The 24,810-nt window shown below is 40.3% G+C and overlaps 1 protein-coding gene across 15 annotated transcripts in view; it reads right to left on the reverse strand.

The window, feature by feature from the left end:
- The window catches only part of FER (FER tyrosine kinase), a 433,137-nt gene that overhangs the window by 264,809 nt on the left and 143,518 nt on the right, over positions 1 to 24,810 (reverse strand). The window contains exon 1 of one of the 15 annotated variants that reach the window (XM_049107910.1): positions 16,035 to 16,178. The exons of 13 other annotated variants lie outside the window; for them this stretch is intronic. In XM_049107910.1, the coding sequence (XP_048963867.1) occupies positions 16,035 to 16,163 (129 nt within the window). In that variant the 5' untranslated portion in view covers positions 16,164 to 16,178. Of the gene's footprint in view, positions 1 to 16,034; positions 16,179 to 17,904; positions 18,002 to 24,810 lie in introns of those variants that run through there. One more of the 15 variants, XM_049107913.1, reaches the window with a different exon arrangement.

Genomic DNA, 24,810 nt, shown 5'->3' on the forward strand with positions numbered 1-24,810 from the left:
CATGCCTATCTAGTCATATATATAAATACTGAAGATTTAGAATGCACAGTATTTTCACTTCCTTGAGCAATATGTGATGTGTCTTCCCTTTTCCTGAAATACTGTCCCACTTTTTTTTTTTTTTTTTTTGATGTGTGTTGGTGGCAGAAGGATGGCAGGGGTGGCTGGACACTGTTTACCCATCTTTAAGACCCAATGCAGACATCCAAAATTCTACCCTGAGATCAGGCCCCCAAAATCTAGAGCACCCTTCTATGTACTCTGATAGCATTTACACTTACAGAACTCATCACACTTTTGTTATAATTTTTGTTATAATTATCTCTTGATTTGTCGTTCACTAAACTGTGAGCTCCTTCAAGATAGAGCTTTATCTCATTTAGTTTTATATACGAAGCTAAGACAGTGCAGATGGCATACTGTAGTTTGTAAAATGGCCACAACAATATTTCCAACACACATGTTCTTATAATAAAGACTCTGAAACTCCTTGCATTGAGAAGTGGGGTCTGTGTTCCCTACGCTTGAATTTGGGCAGTCACATGACTGTTGTAGAAGTGATACTACTGCAGGACTTCCAAAGCTAGGTCATAAAAACAACATCCACCTAGTTCTCTTGGGACACATTCTTAAACCCAGACACCCCAGCTAAAAGGAAGCTCAAGCAATTCATGGAGAGATGCTACAAGGAGGTGAACAGAGCTTAGTTGGGCTCCTAGCCACCAGCATCCAAACTGCCAGTCATGTGAGAGAACCATATTGGAAGTAGATCCTGAGGCCTCTAGTCCAACTGTTCCAGCTGACAACATATGGAGCTGGGATAAGCCTTCTGTGTGGAACTCTTCCAAAATGGAGATTCATGAGCAAATTAAAGGATTATTATTGTTTTAAGTCTCCAAGTTTTGTGGTGATCTGGTACATAGTAATAGATAGCCAGAACAGTGCCTGTCACACAGAACACAGACACACACTGCACACAGACACACAAAGTTCGGTGAATCAGTGAGTGAATTTTCCAAATCAAACATGCTACATAAGTTAGATTTGGTGGATTTAGCAGAGAACAATTACCAAATATTCTAATTAGGATATTTATATTATCTTAGCTTTTTTATCATAGCCTTTTTTCATTATAAAAATAGATTTAGAAAATCAAACAAAAAATATGTAGCTTACAGTAAATACTCTGTAATTAGCATCAAGCCTGATATACAGAACTTTACCAAATACTGCAGAAGGCCTCCATGTGACCTCTTCTAATCATAACCACCTACATCCCTTCCTCCAAAGGAACCACTATCATGACTTCTGTAGTAATCACTCATTTGCATTATTTTTAATCTTATTTTTAGGCTTTTGTGTATATCCCTACACACTATAGTTTAGTTTTGATGATTACAAAAAGTTTTATTCAATGTATCTTTAAAGCATCTTTTTAGTCTGTAAGTTCCTTCTTCAGCCCTCTATTTTCCTTATAATATAGCTGTTTAAAAACCCAGCCACTTGGGATCCCTGGGTGGCGCAGCAGTTTGGCGCCTGCCTTTGGCCCAGGGCACAATCCTGGCAGACCCAGGATTGAATCCCACGTCGGGCTCCCGGTGCATGGAGCCTGCCTGTGTCTCTGACTCTCTCTCTCTCTCTCTCTCTCTCTCTCTCTCTCTCTCTCTGAGTGACTATCATAAATAAATTTAAAAAAAAAAAAAAAAAAAAAAAACCCAGCCACTTGACAGTTTGCCACATCCTGTATTTTGAGGATTTCGTTTCTTGGGGCAGTCCAACATGCCCTCTCTCCTCTTTCTTATAAATTGGGATCAGAGGCTAGGTCAGACTTAGTACTTTAAGTGAGATCAAGGTGCCATACATCAGGGGATTAAATAATGTCTGGTTGTCTCTTGTTTGGTTCTAACTGCAGCTAATAATGCTCAATGTCTACACCTACTAACTGATTGTGTGTTATAAAATCGTGATATTCTTTCAAATTCTATTTCTTTTCCACTATATTAGTTGGAATATTTCTGTAAAAAGATGCTTTCCCTTCATCTATTATCTGATTAATCAGTAATAGTTATTTAGTAATATAATTCATATAGAAAAGGGAGGACAGGGACATCTGAGTGGCTCAGCAGTTGAGCGCCTGCCTTTGGCTCAGGTTGTGATCCTGGAGACCTGGGATCAAGTCCCACATCGGGCTCCCCGTAGGGAGCCTGCTTCTCCCTCTGCCTGTGTCTCTGCCTCTCTCTGTGTGTCTCTCATGAATAAATAAATTAAATCCTTTAAAAAAAAAAAAAGGAAGATAAATGACTATTTTTTACATGCATATATTTCTTAAATTCAGAGTCTTTGAAAACAGGAATTATAAAAAAAATTTAAATCTTAAATATATTCATAGGAGAAGGAATAATGAGTATTTAAATAGAAAAATAATGATGAGGGTGATGATGAAGATAAAAATAATCAGAGCTAATATCTACTATGTAATAAAATTTTCAAAAGGCCTTTGCATATATTAACTCATGTTATCCTCACAAAAATATATGAGGTAGGTACTACTATTTTCTCTTTCATACAGATGAGGACACTGAACCACAGTTAATAAGTGATCAAAGCAAGATGAAGGCATGGGTATGGACCCTGCAAGCATTTAAAGGTAGTCTACAAACCTAAAGATATTCTCAAGTTCATTGATAGATTTCTATGGAATCACACAGGATAATCTCCATTTCACACCATGATATTTCGTTATGTGAAGATGAAACATGATCCCATAAAAAAAAAACTTGGAAAGTGGCTAATGAAGTACTGAATCTACTTGAAACTTAGCTCTAGTTATTCATAACTCTCTTAAATTATTTTCCTTGGTCATCTTCAATTTCCTATCTCTCTTTGGATGAGAAGTTTTAACTGAAATAGTTAACTTTCTTCCCCTTAGCTTGTCCAAATTCCTAGTATAAAATTCAATATACCTAAGTTCCTTTACTGACTTAAGCCATATTTTCTTTTCTAAACATCTGCTTCTGAGACAGATAGTTCTAGAGCTATTACACAAAGTAATAATCTCCGTATTAGAACAAAATATTTTAACTGTGTCTTTACATTTTAATGTAAACAGATATTTACCCTACCATTTACTTCTGTTTACTTGTAAAAATTATTCTTCAGAAGTTCTTTTATTTGAATTACAAAGCACCATTATACTGGAAAAAAATTTTAAAGGTTTTTTTTTTTTTTTAATTTTTTTTTTTTAATTTTATTTATTTATGATAGTCACAGAGAGAGGCAGAGACACAGGCAGAGGGAGAAGCAGGCTCCATGCAGGGAGCCCGACGTGGGACTCGATCCCGGGTCTCCAGGATCGCGCCCTGGGCCAAAGGCAGACGCTAAACTGCTGCGCCACCCAGGGATCCCCTGGAAAAAAATTTTAAATAAAAATACATAAATTAAATGCTGACTGGAGCATTACACATACTTTTCATTATTTTAAAACCTTTACGTAAGAGTGAACAAGTTAAAAGTAAAATAAAACTGTATCAGCAAATGAATTCTTAGCAAAGCAATTCAACCAGCAAAATACTCAAGCATACTGAATCATTGGACTGGTAAAAGACTCTTGAAAAAATAAATTTAAATAAAACTATATTTTTAAGAAACCACATTCAAATCAGCTGGAAATAACTCTATTATACATACAGCTCATCCTTATATTCCCTTAACCGTAACAGAGAGCAATGTTATTTAGATAACATTGAGTATAACAAAATCAACAAGAACTCGTCATCTTATAATTCCTGTTAAAGAGATATAAAAAAAAAAAGAAGCAAATATAAGCCATGCAGATATAATACTAATTATTTGGACTTCAATTCATTGGGTATTGTGAAACGATGATTCCTAATCAGAATGCCTAACATAGTAAAGAAAATGCTTTCCTTTTCTTTTTTTTAAGATTTTCTTTATTTATTCACAAGAAACACAAGAGAGAAGCAGAGACACAGGCAGAGGGAGAAGCAGGCTCCATGTGGGGAGCCCGATACAGGACTCAATCCCAGGACCCCGGGGTCACGCCCTGAGCCCAAGGCAGACACTCAATGACGGAGCCACCCAGGTGTCCCAAGAAAATGCTTTCCTAACCAGTTTTGTTTTTATGTAAATAATGCTTACCTAAACCAGGACAGGAAAAAAAATGTACAAGTACAAAGATTAACACTCATCTGGCAAATCTGCATGAGATCTATTACAATTTCATACTTAAGTCTGTCTTAAACAGGCATGTTCATTAGAATCATTTGGTGGATTAATGCAAGAATATAATTTCACCAGAAATACAACATGTAGTTTTCTTAAAAAGACATCTGAGGTAGATTTATTTATTTATTTTTAAAGATTTTATTTATTTATTCATGAGAGACACAGAGAGAGGCAGAGACACAGGCAGAGGGAGAAGCAGGCTCCATGCAGGGAGCCCGACGTGGGACTCAATCCTGGGACCCCAGGGTCACGCCCTGGGCCAAAGGTAGGCACTAAACCACTGAGCCACCCAGGTGTCCCCCTGAGGTAGATTTAAATGAGAAATCTGTGTGGAATGGCTATTTGTGATTAGCTAAATGGATTATTAATTTAAATACAGTTACTACGTTTACCAAAAAACTAATAATTTTTTCACTCGAGCCTTAAATGATGGTTTTACTTTCTTCATATTAAGGATAAACTAAGTATATCAATGAAGAATGTGAATCTCAAATATGAATCATCAAATATGAGTCATCAAAAGAAACAAAAGATATTATACTAGATATAAAATAACGTCAAACAGGGAAGATATTGAATACACTTTTGGACATTGTGTTATGAAGTTTATATAATAGCCTATGAAAATCTATAAACTATTAGTAATAGGCCTACACATACATTTTTCATACACAATCTTCAATAATAAAACATCCTAAATATTTAATCATTCCTTGAGTTACTGACAAATGTTTATTTTGTCACACATTATTAAAAAGAAATGTATATTTAAAAAAAAAGAAATGTATATAATGTGATATGTCAATTATATATCCAAAAAACTTTTAAAAACACAGGACTGTGTAGTCACACGTGAAAAAAAAGAAATCTGAAATAATCTAAAACTTTATTTAAAACATGCTTTTTTAAAAAGATACTATATAACATGAAAAGTTACCTTTCATGTCTTTTTTATAAGAACAACACAAAGACAAAAATAACAAATAAATAACCAGCTATATGACAGTGGCTGGTACATTTTTTTTCTGTAAGAGCTACATTTTTTTTCTGTAAATATCTGAAAATATTTCAGCCACATGGTCTCTGTCACCATACTGAACTCTGCCCATAGAGCACTGTTGCATGAAAGCAGCCACAAAAATTACATCAACAAATGAGCGTGGCTATGTTCCAACAACTTTATTTATAGATGCTGAAATCTCAATTGCACATAATTTTTGTATGTCACAAAATATAGTCTTGGTTTTTTTTTCAATTACTTAAAAATGTAAAAACAATTCTTAGTTTGTAGGCCATTAAAAAATAGGCAGTTGGCCAGATGTGGCCCATGGGTGAGAGCTTTTCAACCACTGTTATATTACATCGTTTAAAAAAACTACACCACAGGGACGCCTGGAGGGCTCAGCGGTTGAGTGTTTGCCTTCGGCCCAGGTCATGATCTCGGGGTGCTGGGATCGAGTCCCACGTTGGGCTCCCTCCATGGAGCCTGCTTCTCCCTCTGCCTGTGTCTCTGCCTCTCTCTGTGTGTGTCTCTCATGAATAAATAAATAAAATCTGAAAGAAAGAAAGAAAGAAAAAAAGGAAAGAAAGAAAGAAAGAAAGAAAGAAAGAAAGAAAGAAAGAAAGAAGAAAGAAAGAAAGAAAGAAAGAAAGAAAGAAAGAAAGAAAGAAAGAAAGAAAGAAACTACACACAGAAGCTATACAGGCCATTGCTAGAAGGACAGGCAATGGAGTCAGACTGAGAGAGTTCAAGTCCTAGCCCCACCACGTCCAATCTCTATGATTTGGGACACGTCAACACCAAGGATTGCCAGTGGCCGCCAAGAAACTGGGATGGAGACACGGAATGGTTGTGACTCAGAGTCTCGAAAAGAAACCAATTCTGCAGGCACCTGGATTTTGGACCCCTGGCCTCCATAACTGGGAGAGAATAAATTCATGTTGTTTTTTTAAGCCACCAACTCTGTGGCAATTTGTTAGGAAACGAATACATTGCTGACACAGAAACAACAGATACTTCCTTTGTAAAGGAATCATCAGCTACCCTCAATAAACCAAAGAGGGTTTAGAATAAAAAGGACCCTTAATCAGGAAAACGAGTCAAAAATCTATTCTCAAATTCCATACAGTAAGATTAAAATGCACATAATGTGCTTTTTTTTCTCTTTCATTTCCCACTGCAGTTTTTAGAAACTTATCTCTGATTGGAACAACACTGTGCCCCAAAATCTACTGTCAGAGGCATCGTTGTAGTCCCAAGGACAGTTTTTCTCAGCAAGAGCCCTAATAATTCCAGAAGCTATCCAGCAATGCTCGCAGCTCAGCATTCCTGAGGTCCCAAGACTCTCTCTGTCTGGGTTTCACTCACCTACAGTGCAGTAGCCAAACACCGGCTTTTTCATTTGCTTTGCTAGCATCTACTTTCACACTAATTAGCACACGCGGTTTGAAGTTTCTTTTGATATTCTGGGGCCCAATACTGTTTCTGATAATAAGGTGCCAGCAAGTAAAAAGGAAATTTCAAAGTCAACTAACTCCCAGGACAAAAAGTAAGTTGATCAATAAAAGTTTATGCAAATAGAAAATAATATCAAAAAAATTAATATTGAAACTAAGTATAATAATTACTGGGCCGTAGTCTTTATTCTATCACATTTCCCCCAAAAAAGCAGTTAGAAAACAAACAAAACTGTTTCATATAGAATCATTTAACAGAAGGAACCTTCTGAACTATGAGATTTTCTACTTTAACCTTTTCACTTCACAAGAAATGAGAAAATGAGATGCCAGAGGAGGTGAAATGACTCGCCCCATGACGCACATAGGATCACAAAGCTACCTCTTCCCTTACTCTCCTTTGCACTGTAATGCATCGCCCATGTCTCATCCAGAAAGTCAGCCAAATGCAGGGAATTGGTCACTCATTAAAAAATTTAAGGCATGGGGGGGAGGGGGCCGCGGGTAATTACAGTGATGTCAAATCTCATACCAAAACAGTTATCACACTCAAATTTACAACAGTCAGTACAAAACTGTGGTCCACTTACACCTAAAAAAGATGCACTATTTTTTATACCACATCTCAAGAATATAAAGAAAACAGAAATGGACCAGTAAAACTTAAACACGTTGTAAGACTGAGGAATCCTGGTAACGTGAAGACACACGCACACACAGAGCCATTGTGGTGGAACGGTGAAAGGGTAGACGGGACTAAAAACGACAGATAAAATGATCTATTTTTTTAATATTATTATTAAGGATAAAACACTAAAATAGCCAAGAGGCTTTTGAATACAGACACGGGAAAGTCTGGATCCTATTTCAGAAATGCCTCATTCAGTGGCTTATTTATTTGACCTCAAAGCAGTTCAGTGAAAAGCCAAATTATTTTTGTGTTAAGTTTTGTCCAAGACATGAAGACAAGAGCAATGCCACTACTGCTAGGTTTTAAGGGCTAAGTCGGAGAAGACCAACATAAGTCACCGCTCTACTTCCCTGCAGAGCATTGACCTTCTTAGGAAATGGCTCTACCCCGAAGGTAGCAAACATTTACTGAGCACTAACTGTGCTCTGTACTTACGTGCACTGTTCTGTGTATTTAATTACCTACAACACTATACAGTAGGTCCTATTATCCTCATTTTATAGATTAGAAAGCCAAGGTTTGGAGTAAATAACTTTTCCAATAATGGAAATAATAATAAAAAATACTTTTCGATAAGGTAACCTAAATCAAATCACTTCTTCCCCTCCCGATAAGGACTGGCCAGCAACAAGATAATTAATAGAACCGGGCAGCCCCGGTGGCTCAGCGGTTTAGCGCCGCCTTCAGCCTGGGGTGTGATCCTGGAGACCCGGGATCGAGTCCCACATGGGGCTCCCTGCATGGAACCTGCTTCTCCCTCAGCCTGTGTCTCTCAGGAATAAATAAATAAAATCTTTTTTAAAAAAATCAAAATTCTTAAAAGAATGATTTACTTCGGAAGTAAGTGGCACTAATGGGATGTCTCATTTGGCCACACCTTTTAAAAACGGTTATCCTCACAAAATAAATTATTTCTGTCTTCTTATAGAGTTCAAAATGCATGTAATTTGACTTTATCTTGCGGAGTCAAGGCTGTGGGACTGAATTTTGGAATTTCTTCCATCTGTATTTTGTACCTTTCTCCCTTCCCCCATATTTCTCTCTTGGTGTTATAATGTGGGTTATGACTTCTGCTACTGACGACAATGCCTGGCCCCACTCCCCTATCTACCTACCCCATGTGGGCACTTGCTATATGTACCATTTGCTGTTTCTAATCTATGGTACTTTTGGAAATCATGAAAGTAAGTTTATCAGAACTGTTTCTAAATATGAGCAAAAAGTTCTAAGATTCTTTTTTTTTTTTAATTTATTTATTTCTTTATTTATGATAGTCACAGAGAAAGAGAGAGAGAGAGGCAGAGACACAGACATAGAGGGAGAAGCAGGCTCTATGCACCGGGAGCCCGACGTGGGATTCGATCCCGGGTCTCCAGGATCGCGCCCCGGGCCAAAGGCAGGCGCTAAACCGCTGCGCCACCCAGGGATCCCAAGTTCTAAGATTCTTGATGAGTAAAGTCTATGACCTTTATGACATGAACTTGGTTATGTGCGCCTGTGAAATCACATCAAGACTGCCGAGTGTCTGTGACGTAACCAGGTAACCCCTTAAAAGAGACTGGTCTCTTTCTTTTTTTTTTTTTTTTTTTTTTTTTTTTTTTTTTTTTGAGACTGGTCTCTTTCTGAAGGCAGAGATTCAACGTACAAGAAGATTCCACATGAGGAGGCTGGCTGCGGAGGCTCTGCGGCCAGGTACCATCGTGGACTCTGAAGGCCGCAAGTGGTCTCCAGTTGATGGCCAGCGAGAACATGGGGACCTCAGTCCTACAGCTGCAAAGGAGGAGTTCTACAAACGCCGGAGCCTGAAGCAAACCCCAAGCTCCAGCTGAAAACACAGCCCCACCAATGCCCCGACCTTGGTCTCCCAAGACCTTGAGCAAAAACCCCAGATGCGGTGACTGGGCTTCTGACCCACGGAATGGCAAACCAATAAATGGGTTTTCTTTCAAGCCGTGAAGTTTGTGGGTGTTGGTTACACAGCACAGCAAAGCAAGAGGAGGTCTCCCGGTATTTGCCTCCCACGGATTGCCCCTTTCTTTGGGATCGGCTCTCCTCCTGTTACTCCCAGTCTCTCCGGTCAGCCTGGCTGGCCCTGCCCGCCCGCTGTCCCCCAAACTTCCGGCCTTAGCCTTCTCCTCTAAGACGCAATCTCCTCTAATTTTTTTTTTTTTTTGAGCAAAAATTGTGTTGAACAACTACACTGTTCCAGGGTAATCCAGGCCCTAGGGAGCTGTCAGTGGGGGAAAAAAAGAAAAAAAAAGAAAAAAATCTGTTCCTGTGGAGTGTTCAGAGAGGACTCCTTTCTCTCTGACAAGCAGACTTGAGCAGACTTGTCCCCTGGGTTCCAGACTCGAACGGCCAGATGTTTTGCAGATTTCTCCACAGACGTCCCCAGGAGTCTCTCACAGGCACTTACTCTTTTCGTTGAACTTTGTATTTTATCCCACACTTTCAAATGCAGCTACACACGCACCTGTCCGTCCTCCCGTCCCTCCCTCTCTTCAGGAGGTGGCTTGGGTTCTCTTGGAGACCAACTTCCCTCCCCTACCCACGCTGCCCTTCCTTTCACTCTCCCTCCGTGAATTACTCCCTTCATCTCCTCTTTCATCTGAGTCTTCAACATCCTCCTCTCTACTCATCCTTGTAAGCAGCCTTATCTGTAATTCTGCAGATGAAATTCTGCAGGCGGAAGTCATCTGTAATTCTCTGCCTACCGATTCTGGGAGCAAAGTCAACTCTCCTATGCTTTTACAACTAAGAAATAATACTTTCTTGACCCTGGGCATCCTTCAAACACCAGGTCTTTACTCCCTTTTCCTGCCTACCCAAAATTCTCCTGAGTGGTGTATTCATTGTCTTCTGCTAATAATTACAATTATTTGGTGCATTTCTTTTGTATGAAGCAAACTACAAGGCAACATTTCTGCTTTTTCATTTAATCCTTTAAAAATAATTTTTAAAAAATAAAAAAATAAAAATAATTTTAAAAATCATTATTATCTCCATTTTACAAATGTGAAACTCAGAAAGGTGAAGTGATTTGTCTAAAGCCCCACATTCTAGACTTAAATGCAAATGCACCTTATTCTTAAATATTCTGAAACTGTTTCCTGGACTGAAACGTCACTTCTTCACCCCAAGCACACCCACATCGACTGCGATCTGACCTCCGCCCTCACTACTCCAAAGAAACTATTCCCACCGAAGTCACTAATAACATCTTCAAAATTGCCAAAATCAAAGAGAGCTTTTCAGTCTTTATCTTTCATATTTCTTCCCTTTCTTTGTCCTCTCTCTGCTTTAATTATACTGCTCACTCCCGTCTTAATCTCCAGCTTCAAAAGAACATACCCAACTGCCTGCCAGTCACGTCTACAAGAAAGTTCAGAACACATCAAACTTTGCACCTCAAATTGAAACCATTAGCTCCCTCCCATCTGCTCCCCCCACTTCAGTTACTTATTGAGCAGCAACAGCAGGACCTCAGTGACCCAAGTGTCCAGCAGCCACCTCCACTCACATCTACGCCTTTCCCTCGCATTCGCTCTGGAGAGCCATGTTATTCAGTCTTTCCTGCTCTCCCTACCCCCTCAAAATCATACTTGCTTTTTCTTGCCTTAGATTTCAAAAATCTATGATAATTTATAAAATATAAACATTAACATCTAGCCAAAGCCTAAGCTAAGTCTATATGAACTATAAACTAACTGTGGAGTTTAAAGGCTTTATGTTTATAATAAGTATTCGATATATATTTCTAAATAAATGATAGCATAGCTATGTGCTTATGTAGAGAAGTATAATTTTAAGATAATAGTTTGGCCTACCATTTTTCATGACAATTCTTTATTATTTCTCCTCTCATTATAGCCCATAATTAGAAAATTAAAGAGTTTTCATTTCTTGTTGGCCATCCACTCTCAGTGACCTTTACTGTAGCAAACAAACACACACAAACCCTATAATCTTTACAAGCTCAACTCCGTATGATGCTCCAATACTTTATTTCGGTTAACTTGAATACAAAAGAAAAGCTAACTTTCACTGCATGAAATAATGCAGTAAATAAACCGTGTTACCAAGGGTTTCTGGAATTCTAGTAAGCACTATCTCAAATGCTGTCTAGATTCCAGCTGGAACATCTGGTGATAGGAACTGACTTGCAAGGGACGCCTGAGTAGCTCAGCGGTGGAGCGCCTGCCTTTGGCCCAGGTCGTGACCCCAGGGTCCTGGGACCAAGTTCCACATTGGGCTCCCCGCAGGGAGCCTGCTTCTCCCTCCACCTGAGTCTCTGCCTCTCTCTCTGTCTCTCATGAATAAATAAGTAAAATCTTTAAAAATAATATTAATATTTTTTAAATCCACAGAAAAGCATAACAAAAAGTAAACGATAAAGGCCTCAGTAATTATTTGGCTAAGTGATTAGATAGATAGATAAAGATAGATAGATAAAGTAGTCACCTATCATCTATGCTTTCATTTTATTTTAAAATTTTGGCCATACTTTCTACCATTTCTACTCCCTCTTACTCTCTTAAGAGTAAAAATTAGTCTTAATATATATGTACTTTGGAGGGAGATGCCTTATAAAAACTACATTATTCATAGCTAGAATAAATCTTTTGCATGAAATTAATTAGAAATTGAGCAAATAGGAACACCTGGGTGGCTCAGGGGTGGAGTGTCTGCCTTTGGCCCAGGGCGTGATCCCGGAGTTCTGGGATCAAGTCCCACATCAGGCTCTCTGCTCAGTGGGGAGCCTGCTTCTCCCTCTCCCTCTGCCCCTCTCCCTCTACCTGTGCTTTCTTTCATACTCTCTCCCAAATACCTAAATATATCTTAAAAAAAAAATAAAGAAAAAGAAATGGAGCATATAAAGTAATTATCTAAAATTGCACAATTAGCAAGGACAATCTGAAATACGTATAATTTTCTTGTTTTCTCTGAACACATATAATACCTATTAAAATCCTTATAATCTTTATTTTCATTCTTATAAAAAAAAACTAAGTTCTCCAATAAATATCAAGAATATACCAACTTGGGCACCTGGGAGGCTCAGTCAGTTAAGTGTCTGCCTTTGGCTCAGGTCATGATCACAAAATCCTGGGATCCAGCCCCACATTGAGTCCTGCATTGGGCTCCCTGCCCAGCGGGGAGTCTGCTTCTCTCTCTGCCCCTCCCCCTGGCTCGTGCTCCTTCTCTCTCAAAAATAAATACATAAAATCTTAAAAAAAAAAAAGAATGTATCAACTTAATTACTTATCACATCAGTGAGACTGAAATATGTATATAACTTTAAAACATCTTCTGACATATTGTCAATTGGCAGGGCCAATTAGTCTTCTTAAGAATTAAATCAGAAACTAGGGATCTGGGGGGAAAGAAAATTCCACATCTTCAAAATAAAGAATCCCGGGGCCCCTGGGTGGCTCAGCAGTTGAGGGTCTGCCTTCGGCTCAGGTCGTGACCCCGGGGTCCCGGGATCGAGTCCCACATCAGGTTCCTGCAGGGAGCCTCCTTCTCACTCTGCCTGTGTCTCTGCCTCTCTCTGTGTATCTCTCATGAATAAATAAATAAAATCTTAATAAAAAAACATACAAACACATAAAAAACAACAGTGAAAACAGCAGTGCTACACCAAGTGTATTTTCCTACTTTCACTAAAATTTTGTTTATTCTTTCCGTCAGGATTAAATTCAGGTAAGTGTGGCAGAGATCTGTAGAAAACCTACCCTTAAATAAAGTTTCATGTTTCTCATGAAACAAGCAGTCTGTAAAGTCAGTAGTCCAGAGCTGGGCCCAGTTACCCAGGAGGGACAGTAAGGCCCAAAGAGCTTTCTTCCCCGACCTCCTCCTGCTAATCAGCTACCACCCCTCAGTCAATACTAGATCAGGTTGATGAACACAGAAACTAAGGTTTCGGATGGGTATTCCACATGACGGAGCAAGTCATCCCAAAGGGCTCAGGGTATAAAAAGAGACAGGAAACCAGAGAACTTATTCTGTGATAAACGAAGGGGAATGAAAAAAGGTATAAAAGAGCTAATCAGTAAGAAGGAGTTAAATCAAACTCCGGGAGCCTTGAAAACACAGAGGCTTCCACACAAAGGTGAAAGGATAATGAAGGAGCATCACGGACCACTTCTCAATGCTGAATTACATGGAATAAGGGAGAATGAGGGATCTTCTCTGAGAAGGAAGTCTGCTTACTAGAATAAGATTGTGGAGGGCCCGGTAAAAACCCTGGACAAGATGGAGAGCTGTAGGAGGAGGCTTTAGGGAAGTGAAAAAGTCAAGTATGGATCTGCCAGAGACAATACCGAATTAGCCTCACATTGTGAGACTATCTGAAGGAGAGAACAGATGGCTAACAACGGCAACACAGCTGGGGCGGGGGGAGGCGACAGCTCACAAGGGAAGACAAACCAGCCCTGGACAAGGTCCCATTTCCAGGGGAATCCAAGTTTGGTAAAAGAGGAAGGCTCCCTCCTAAAATAAGACCTCATGAGTCAGTATGCATCTTGTGGTCATCAGGATTCACTAGAAACATCTTAAAAGAATATCAGAGAGGGACGCCCGGGTGGCTCAGTGGTTGAGCATCTGCCTTTGGCCCAGGGTGTGACCCCGGAGTCCAGGATCGAGTTCCGTATCAGGCTGGGCTCCCCACAGAGAGGCTGCTTCTCCCTCTGCCTGTGTCTCTGCCGCTCTGTGGGTCTCTCATGAATAAATAAATAAAATCTTTTTTCAAAAAAAGAGTGTTATCTATTTATTCATGAGAGAGAGAGGGAGAGAGGCAGAGACACAGGCAGAGGGAGAAGCAGGCTCCCTGCAGGGAGCCCAATGCGGGACTCAATCACAGGACCCCGGGGTCACAACCTGGGCCAAAGGCAGCCGCTCAACCGCTGAGCCACCCAGGTGTCCCTAAATAAATGAATGAATGAAAGAAAGAAAGAAAGAAAGAAAGAAAGAAAGAAAGAAAGAAAGAAAAAGAATATCAGAGAGTAAAAACCAAAGATGTCAGAACATCCCTATGTAAGATGGTTAGTGACCCCTTAAGAATTAAAAACCCTCCTTTGAAAAAAAAAAAAAAAAAAAAAAACCCTCCTTTGGGATCTCTGGGTGGCTCAGCGGTTTAGCACCACCTTCAGCCCAGGGCGTGATCCTGGAGACCAGGGATCGAGTCCCGCATCGGGCTCCCTGCATGGAGCCTGCTTCTCCCTCTGCCTCTCTGTCTCTCTCATGAATGAATAAATAAAATCTTAAAAAAACCCAAAACCCTCCTTTGATCAATTCAGGTACGAAATCACCACAGAAACTATTATATGCGAACCTGAATATGTTTGTGTCTGACTGAGCGCAGTAACATCGGACTGAGCAGACCAACAACAGTACATGTTTAAATGTTTAAAAGGATAGAGATTGACCATCAGTAATCTTTAGTATATTTAGGTCAATGGCGAATAACTAAAGATAAATCATCAGTTACGAGTGGATATAAAAGAAAATGAATAAAAACTGAGAATCAAAAACAATTCCAAAACCAAAAAATAGAGAACAATCGTTTCGAACACAAAATAAAAATACAAATAAATATATCAAAAAAAGGTGTCCTAAAAGGTACATATCAGGAAACGAAGCGCAAAAAGGAAGCAAGACTCTCCTGCAAAGCTACAGAAAACTAGAGGAGTACAAGCCACCAGCAAGGCTGCGAGTCCCTAACTGTCTTGGGCTTCATCACATCCTTCCACATGAAACGACAGATGGACAGCAGGACACCAATGGACTCCACACGCTGTAAACTTGGCGGCCTCCATGAATCTCGATCACTCAGAACTTACAAGTGTACGGAGTGATCCTCCGCTGACGAACAGGACCTACTCGGTGACGACAGGACACCAGTGTTCAGAGCCCCTTCACTGAAATGTTGGATTTGGGGACAGTAAGACGGGAATCACGGATCCGCTGCAACTCTCAGCAACGCAAGAAAATCCCCCCCGAAGGTGTGTGGTCACTGGAGACCATCGGGGCGTTTTCCGTGCTTACCTGAGGGCCCGAATGTGTCTTTCGTGACCGAGGAGGTGGAGGAGCGACGGCCCAAAACCACACACGGGGTAAATTAAGGGGCTGGGCCGACGCAGGCAATTAGGTTTAAACCGCAAAATAATGGGCAAACAGAATTCTTGGCTAACAGCAGATCTGGGACAGAGACGGCAGCCTGGAGGTTAGCACGTCACGGAGTCGGGTCCCGGGCGGCCGCTCACGATCGCTGAACACCTAACAGGAGAAATATCACTTTCCTTTCCTCACAGAAACCACAAATAGGAAGGTAAAGTCGGCCTCCCCCAACTGACTAAAACAAAACAAAACAAACAAAAAAAAAAAAAAAAAAAAACGAAATTTTAGAACCGAAAACCTCCACAGTCGCACACTGTGGAATGAGCACGGCTTCCCCTCAGACTCCCCACAGGAGTGCGCCCCGCTCCCTGGGCTTCGGCAGAGGGGAAAGCACAGATTCTCCGCAGATCTGAGCTGAGCGGCGAATTAAAAGATAAAGAATTAAACAGAAGCGGCGACAAAACACTCCTGATTTTCCAAGGGGCCGAGGTGCTGGGCGCTGGGCAGGCGGCCTCCCCCTCACCTGGTCTCTCCCGGCTCCTGAGGTGGAAGGAGCGGCCGAGCCGTGCCTCAGGGCGCAGGCCCTGCAGACCTGCGAGCAGCCGGCCTCCGGGCGCCGCTCACAGCACGGGCACCTGCTCCCCGGCTCCATGAGGAAGGGGCGCCGCCGAGCCCCCCGCCGCCCAGGGCCACCGCCTGAGGCCCGGCCGCTGCTGTCTCCCCCTGTTGGCTGGAGGCAGGCGCCTCTGGAGGGAGCCCAGGCGGGGCTGCCAGGCGGGCCTCGCCACCCAGGGCCCCGCCACCCAGGGCCCCGCCACCCAGGGCCCCGCCACCCGGGCCTCAGGAACACACCGACCTGCTGATTCCTTTTTAAGTAAGATCACTCGCTTTCTTCCTTTACCACCCGAACACGTCCTTGTGCTTCGGGAACTTGGATCCTGAGACCTCGGAGAATGTGCCTAACTTTTAAGACAGCTCGTTGCGGGCGGCTGCGCCCGAGCGCCTCTGACCTAGGGAGCTCACGCTGCCGTGACTGAGGCCTCGCTCGCCAATGCTTTGTGACTCCGATGAGCCCGAAAGAAAGAAATTCCATTGTGCGTAAATGATCTTCAAGGTCCCAATAAAAATAAAAATTAAAAACTCCCTAGCAGCAAGAGTTTTTGAGCTTAACAACATATAATGAGGTGATAGGACTGGAGAAACGGTAGGACGTCTGGGATACTTAAAACCCTAAAATTTGGGGGGAATCCCTGGGTGGCTCAGAGGTTCAGCGCCTGCCTTCGGCCCAGGGCGTGACCTCGGGGTCCTGGGATCGAGTCCCACGTCGGGCTCCCTGCAAGGACCCTGCTTCTCCCTCTCCTTGTGTCTCTGCTCTTCTCTCAATCTCTCCCTCTGTCTCTCAATGAATAAATAAAAATCTTTATTAAAAAAATCCAAAATTTTTAATCTGAACATGGGGCTCCTGTTTTGATCCTCTGTTCTATAATAATCTGTGAATTGCTACGTAAACCCTGGTTTTCTTCATTCATTTTTTTTCTTTTTTAAAGAGAAGATACTGTGCACCCATTAGGTGCCAGATGCCATACCCAGATACTGGACAGAACATTCTTTAAAATGGACCAAAAAGGGCAGCCCAGGTGGCTCAGCGGTTTAGCGCTGCCTTCAGCCCAGGGCCTGATCCTGGAGACCCGGGATCGAGTCCCACATCAGGCTCCCTGCATGGAGCCTGCTGCTCCCTCTGCCTGTGTCTCTGCCTCTCTCTCTGTGTGTCTCTCGTGAATAAATAAATAAAATCTTAAAAAATAAATAAATAAAATGGACCAAAATAAATAAATAAAATAAATAAAGTAAAATGGGCCAAAGTTTAAGGAACTCCTTAAAAAAAAGCAAAATAGGAAAAGCAAAAGAAACCTACTATACAAGAGTCAGACTCAGTAAAACTCTCCTGGAGTCACAGTTCCATCGTAACATCTCCTCCCTTTAAACCCTCAGCCTCCCTTTCCAATTCAATGCAATTTAAAAATAAATAGAATTTATCTCTTTCCTAGTTTCCTGTTTTTCTATTTAAACACATGCACATTTTTATTTTGTTGTCCGTAACAACAATACTTCTTTATGTCACGTCCACCAGGGAAAAGTCCTATTTCACCTCCTGAGAATAATTTTTATGAAATTTACACTTAATAAATAATAACAGACAACATGGGGTGGGGAGTTTCTTATGAGCCAGGCGCTGTTCTAAGTACTTGAAGTGGATTCCCTCATTGAATCTCCTAGAATAATCCTGTGAGACAGGCTCTATTACAAGCCCTCGTCTACAGATAAGAAAACGGAGGCACAGGAAGCTGAAATGACTTGCCCAAGGTCACACAGCCAATAAGGGGATAACGTACGGTTCCAGTCCAAGCAACTCTGCTCCAGAATTCACGCAATCAACCATTATACTATGTCACCTGGGCTCGGTCCCTGCTCCACCTCACCAAAAGCATTCTGCTGCCAAAAAAAAAAAAGAGTCTCACAGGATGTAGTGGCAACTTACTCATCTTTCTGCTATAGGTTAACATACTCAAGAGACAATGCATACTGATGCTCAATATTCTTTCCTTGGTCTCATTTTCCCCCCTAGATCATTTTAAACATAGTAATGCATATTATTACACCTACAAATTTAATTGTATTTTCCTATCTTTACCTCCTATTTTCTTTTTGGTCTTACTCACTTATTCTTTCAATGTTCACTTAGCATTGGCTAGGTACCTGGCATATAAATTCACAGGCTCATAAAAACTGCAAAATTTAAATCTGGTAAATCGAAACTAATGTTTACAGTCAAGGAATAAAGAATCTGAAGTAGCTCGATGTCTTGCTTCTTGGTCTAGCCCAGAGAAAAGTTAATTCAGTTATGTCTCCTTTGCTCACCTAATACTGACTGGTTCTGCTTTTCAGAACTAGGACATTTTGATGTCATCGAGCCGCCTTATGAGGCAGACTTCCAGATCAGTAATAAAGATAATAAACACAATGGACGTTAAAGCTGTGGCCTAGGGATGCTATAACAAAGTACCACAAACTGGACAGCTTAAGACAACAGAAATTTATTTTCTCACAGATCTGGAGCTCAGTGTCTGAAATCAATGTGTTGGCAGGGCCACCCATGCTCCCTCCAAAACTTCTAGGGGAGGATCCTTCCTTCCTGTGTCTTAATAGCTCCTGGTAGCCCCAGGCAATCCTTTGCTTATAGCATAACCCCATTCTCTGCCTGTGTCTTCACATGGCTGTCTTCCCTTCTCTTCTTTATTGGGACGCCAGTACTATTGGATTACATCCTACTCCAATGACCCCGTCTTATGTTCATTATATCTATAGGTCTTATTTCCTAATAAGGTCATATTTATAGGTATTGGGTATCAGGATTTTAACATCTCTTTTTGCAGGATACAATTCAACCCATAATGAGGCGCTGTGATCTTTACACTTTACACTAGAGTTAAATGAGTATCTATTGATGCTTATCTTTTGGCTTTTGATTTTAAGCCTTTTCTTGGGTCATGCTAAAAGCATATTTCCCATCCAATGGTGACTTGCGATTTAGTAATCCTTGGTAGAGAACATTGTCAAAGTCTTTTCTAAAACCTAAGTTTATACCTTACTATCTTCATAGAAAAGAACTCTAAGAATAATCGGTCAGGCATGATTTCTTCCTTAGAAAATGTTTTCCTGGGCAGCCCAGGTGGCTCAGTGGTTTAGCGCCACCTTCAGCCCAGGGCCTGATCCTGGAGACCCGGGATCGAGTCCCACATTGGGCTCCCTGCATGGAGCCTGCTTCTCCCTCTGCCTGTGTCTCTGCCTCTGTCTCTCTCTGTCTAAGAAAGAAAGAAGAAAAGAAAAGAAAAGAAAAGAAAAGAAAAGAAAAGAAAAGAAAAGAAAAGAAAAGAAAAGAAAAGAAAAGAAAAGAAAAGAAAGAAAAGAAAGAAAGAAAGGAAAGGAAAGGAAAGGAAAGGAAAGGAAAGGAAAGGAAAAGAAAGAAAAGAAAAGAAAAGAAAAGAAAAGAAAAGAAAAGAAAAGAAAAGAAAAGAAAAGAAAAGAAAAGAGAAAAGAAAGAAAATGTTCTTCTCCTAGGAGATTATTGTAATATTTAATGACTATCTGTTATTATGGATTCTAAGAGCTGGCCAAGTACTCAAAAAATATTTACAGACCCTCTTCTACGTGCCAAGTACTGCACAGAACTAAGGAAATAGCAGTACACAAAATGAAAATAACTGTCTTCTTGGAGCTACAGTTTGGGAAGCTGGCAGAGATTACAGGGAAAGAAAACAGATACTAAAAACATATACACATAAACAAATACCATGATTAAGTGAGTTACTAAATATAAATACACATATTAAAGTATCTAATGCACAGAAATGCTTTCTAGAACCCTACTACATAGTAAATGTTACCCAACAAAATAGTAGCAGGAGGAGGAGGAGAAGGAGGGGCAGTAAAGACGCTAGAAGTGCTCTGTAAGAAGCGAAAACGGGCAACAGGATACCTAATGACAGCAGGGTAGCCCGTTACAGCTAGAGCAGTCGGAGATGCCTCAAACGAATGGTATTTGAGCTAAAGTGATGGAAAGAAGGAGGCCAATCATATGAAAACCTGGTAAAAAAAGAAAAGAAAAAAGAAAAAAAATATATATATATATATGTTAGAGGAAACAAAAAGGGCTTGAGATGAGAAGCTTGGGAAGTCAAGGACAATCCGATCAGAAAGGCTGGAGATGGGAGAAGAGGAGGGAGGCCTCACTGGGAGGAGACAGGCAGGGACAAGATCATTTCTATGGTACAAAATCTGAATTCTAGGTTGATTACAGAGAGATGCCACTGGAGGGACATTAGCAGGAGACCGATTAGACCACGTAGAGATCACTCTAATTACTGATAGAAAATCAATGTAGGATGGGCAAGGGGGCAAGCAGGTGGCATGACTGAAGTAGTCCAGGCCACATTTATGGTCACATTTATTAGGATGCTCACGGTGGAAATGCTGCATGAGGTGGGACTTGGGGTTATATTTTGGACATGGCATCAGGAGAACTTGCTGATGGAATGGATGTAAGATTTGAGAAAAAAATGAAAAAAACAATGCTTTTCTCCCAAGGTTTTGGCTTGAGTAGCTTATTCAAGGGGATACCATTTACTAAGAAGTGGAAAACGGTGAGAGTGGGAGATTTGGTGGTTTTGACAAGTTAAATTTGAGATTATCAGTCCGATTACTGGATGAAATGATCAAATTCTAAGCCAGTCTCTATAAATGAGGTTGACCTTCAGCGTGTCTTAGTCATCCATATGAATCGTCATCATGATATAACAAAGAATTCACTATGGTAGCAGTAACTAAGCATTATTTTTACATGTTGAAGAACTATGTTGCAGGGTGATGAGTTCTGGTAGACATGTTAAACGTAGAAAAACTTCATATTTACATTTCCGAACTGTGTGCATTTAGTTTGATTTTTAAAACATAAGGTGAAAAACATCCCAATTTCAGAAATGTGGTTTCTTTGACATTGAGCTCCACCTGCTGGTAATTTCTTACCTTTAGGTCTGGTAATTTCTGAATATACTATATCATGAAAAAGAACTAAACTATGTTAAAGTGAGCTTCCAAACCCAGTATACTGAAAAACCACACTTAGGAGATATCATGGTAACAACTTCTTTCTTTAGAGCTACAAGTTATTGAGTTTAGTTACATGCCAGGCACTGTGCTAATTTTTAGAAGTATGATCTCATTAATCTCGAAAATGATTCTGTGAGTTTTCTAGGACTTGGCACATTTTACCTATAAGGAACCTGGGCTCAGAGAGGTAGTGTAACTTTGTCAGAAAATTTTGAGTTTGAATCTGCCACTCTGGTTCTGATCAAATTCCTTAACCTCTTCAAGCTTCAGTATGAGGAAAACCACTTTCCTGCGGGATTATTTGCCAGGAGTAATATTTTATACATGTAGCACAAAGTCCCTTTCTTTTAGTAATTTTCCTTAAGTGACATATTAGCGACTTTACAATGGCAAATATTAATGGCCCAAATCAAGTGACTTGCAAAGAATGATCTTTTGGGAAATTTTGAATCTTGAATTGCACTGGATTTTTTAAATTCCATTTAGAAAACTATTCCCTCCAGGGGTACCTGGGTGGTTCTGCTGGTTAAGTGCCCGATTCTTGATTTGGGGTCAGGTCAGGATCTCAGGATCGCAGGGTCAAGACCCTGTCAGTCTCCTCCGGGGGGGGTGGGGGGGGGGGTGTTGTCTGCTTGAGGATTCTCTCTCTCTCTCTCTCTCTCTCTCTCTCCCTGCTCAGGCCTGCACACATCCACGCATGTGCACCATCTCTCTAAAACACGTAAGTCTTAAAAAAATAAAAATAAAAAGCTACTCCCTCCAAAATGGAACACGTTTCATACAAGACTTGGATTTACAGCACTCATGGACCACTCACCTCTACAATCTATACAAAGAGTGACCACAACCAAACCCAACAAAACAATCTACAAACTTAAATTAAGAATGAGGTAGAAAACAGTGAGGCATCAATAAGTAGAGTATATCACAGAAATTACAAGCAAAAGTTGAAGTTTAATACTGACTTCTTTTTAATCATCAAGAATAGTTTTTAAGCATATCGAGGAACAAGCTTCAAATAACTTTCTGGGAGTTGGTTATGTGTTTCACACACATATGCAAATTATTTTAATACATATTTCCAATAATTTTCAAAGAAAAAACGGCCCTTCAGTTTAAAAAAAAAATCAGCAAATAAATTTACTAATAAATTCTTACAGATTCACCTTCAAACAAGTAGAGGATGCCTGCAATTAAGAAAGAACTCTTCCCAGGAAAAAAAAAAAAAAAAAAAGAACGCTTCCCAGGGGGACGCCTGGGTGGCTCAGTGGTTGAGCGTCTGCCTTGGGCTCAGGTGGTGACCCCTGAGGTCTCGGGATCGAATCCCGCATCAGGATCTCCGCATGGAGCCTGCTTCTCCCTCTGCCTGTGTCTGCCTCTTTCTCTGTGTCTCTCATGAATAAATGAAAAAAATCTTTAAAAGAAAAAAACACTCTTCCTAAGTAATATAACCATCCATCGTACAGCCAACTGCAGCTGAGAAAAATAGTACTAAGACCTGTTAAAAGCATACGTTATTCTATGTCTAGATTATATTCTTGGATAAAATCCGTTTATAGCCAGCTGCATTCTCAAACCTCCACAGGGCTGATTTTGGTGTTAAGGCCTCCACCTCCACCGAGGGACTATAGGTTCTGCAGACATGGCCCTATGAATCTCCTTCCTGCGTTAGCTGTACTGATACTGTCAAGGGCACTGTCACCGCAAAAGTCAGTGTTAAAGCCTCCAGGAAGAAATTCTATTAGAGCTAAATGCAATGAAAAGCTTTGCTTCCCCTGCAATGTGACATGCTTTCTTTTATTTAATACTAAGTGTTATATGACTTTATCTCCTTTTTCATTTTGGCCTTTGGGAAGCTTAGAGTCCAAATAACAGCTCTGGCGTAGTAACTACATGTGCTATGATCTATATGGCTTCCCCCCAGTCGTGATAACCTGTTACAGCCTCTATTTTTCCTGGCTGTGATTTTAGTTTCTGTTTATATTTCACTGAAATCTCGTTAGCATTAGCTACCTCAAATATTCAGGGGACAAAGACAGAAAAAGAACGAATGCGGAAATGAACACAGGCACACATAAATCTATATATGAAAAACCTTGCAACGTGCAGTTTACACATTCCCAGGGCTGACATACTTTCCTCCTGACTATTTAAGACAAAAGCCTGACCATCTGCAGTGATTACCTATATATGATGACATCATGCTCCCTGCCATCTTCAGGTACAGCTGAATCTTAAGCCATCAGCATTTTTTCACTTCCTGCCCATCAGATGGAGGACTCAGGAAAGCTGGAAGGACACGGGAAGATCCCCGGGTGTTCTTTGTGTTTTTTTTTGTTTGTTTTTTTAATCATTTGAATCCCAAAGCACATTGAACAGCTGCTAAGCAAGAGGTCAAAGCTGTCCCTGACTTTGACTTTCGGAGAGGACAGAGAGGCAACATCCCAAAAGAACACCCGAGAAGCCTATCGGAAATGACAGAAATTAAATTAGGTTTTCAAATTCCTACAGAGAATAAAAAGGCCAGTGTTGTTTCTCAGTGTCTCTGGCCCATGTTGGTTTCAGTTACACATACACCAAGTATCTGAAGTATCCGCACAATTTACCACAGCACCTTTGAAGCATGGTATATTTTTTGAGATAGAAATGGTTATGATTTCATTCCTTACCACTGTTTTTGCAATTATAATAAGGAACCACCAAATTAAAATGAGACCTCTAAATTGTAGGCTCTCCTAAGATGCTAGAAGGTGCACAGGTATTCACTTCTCTCAGGGAGTTAAAGAGCTAGTGAAAAGTCAGAATTAACGTGTTTGTATAGCATATCTATACCATTAGAGAGTCTCTGAAATTTAAAAAAAGAGAGAGAGAGAGAGAAGAGAAGCCTTATGGATTTCCATTATCATCAAAAGAAGCTGGTAATGAGCCTTTCTGATTGAAACATATTTTTAATAAACTATGACAGCTATACAAATAGAAGATGATATAAAATATTCATTGCAGCATACGACAAACAATACCTAACCAAAATGTAAAAAAAAAACAAAAACAAAAGAAAACAAAAAAAAAATGTAGGATCCCATGTTCAATTAATTTTTATTAGTTTTAAATTCAGAAATTAAGTCCTTGAAAACATGATCAAATATAATCAAATATTAAATTGATTACAGTTATAGAAAAAGTCTATATAATTATATTTTACACAAAGCGTGGACAAAAAGGTATCTCAGCAAGAGTTTTCATGATGATTTGAATTTCATCTGTGTCATCTAACTGAATGAACACGATAGAGTCATCTAGCAGTTTCCTTTTCTAATAATACACCTGCACTGGAGACTAATAAATGGCAAAGACTATGAATATTTTATAAGTAATAAAACTGAGAAGGGCTCACTGTATCAAAAAGTATAGATATCTGTAAGAACCAAACTCTGTTAACATAAACCCTAACTAAGTGATGGTGACATAATTCATAGCAAACTGATAATGAAAGTCTATAATCCTCCAAGCCTCCTGCCCACAAATGCTACAATAAATTATGATTTTTCAGATTTCTGTTTGGAGGGATTACATTACTAAAGTAAACATCAAAATGTTCCACTTGAGTATTTTCTTACCACCCAAAAACCATT

This window comes from Canis lupus, chromosome 3, assembly GCF_003254725.2.
Source record: "Canis lupus dingo isolate Sandy chromosome 3, ASM325472v2, whole genome shotgun sequence".
NCBI classification, from domain to species: Eukaryota; Metazoa; Chordata; class Mammalia; order Carnivora; family Canidae; genus Canis; species Canis lupus.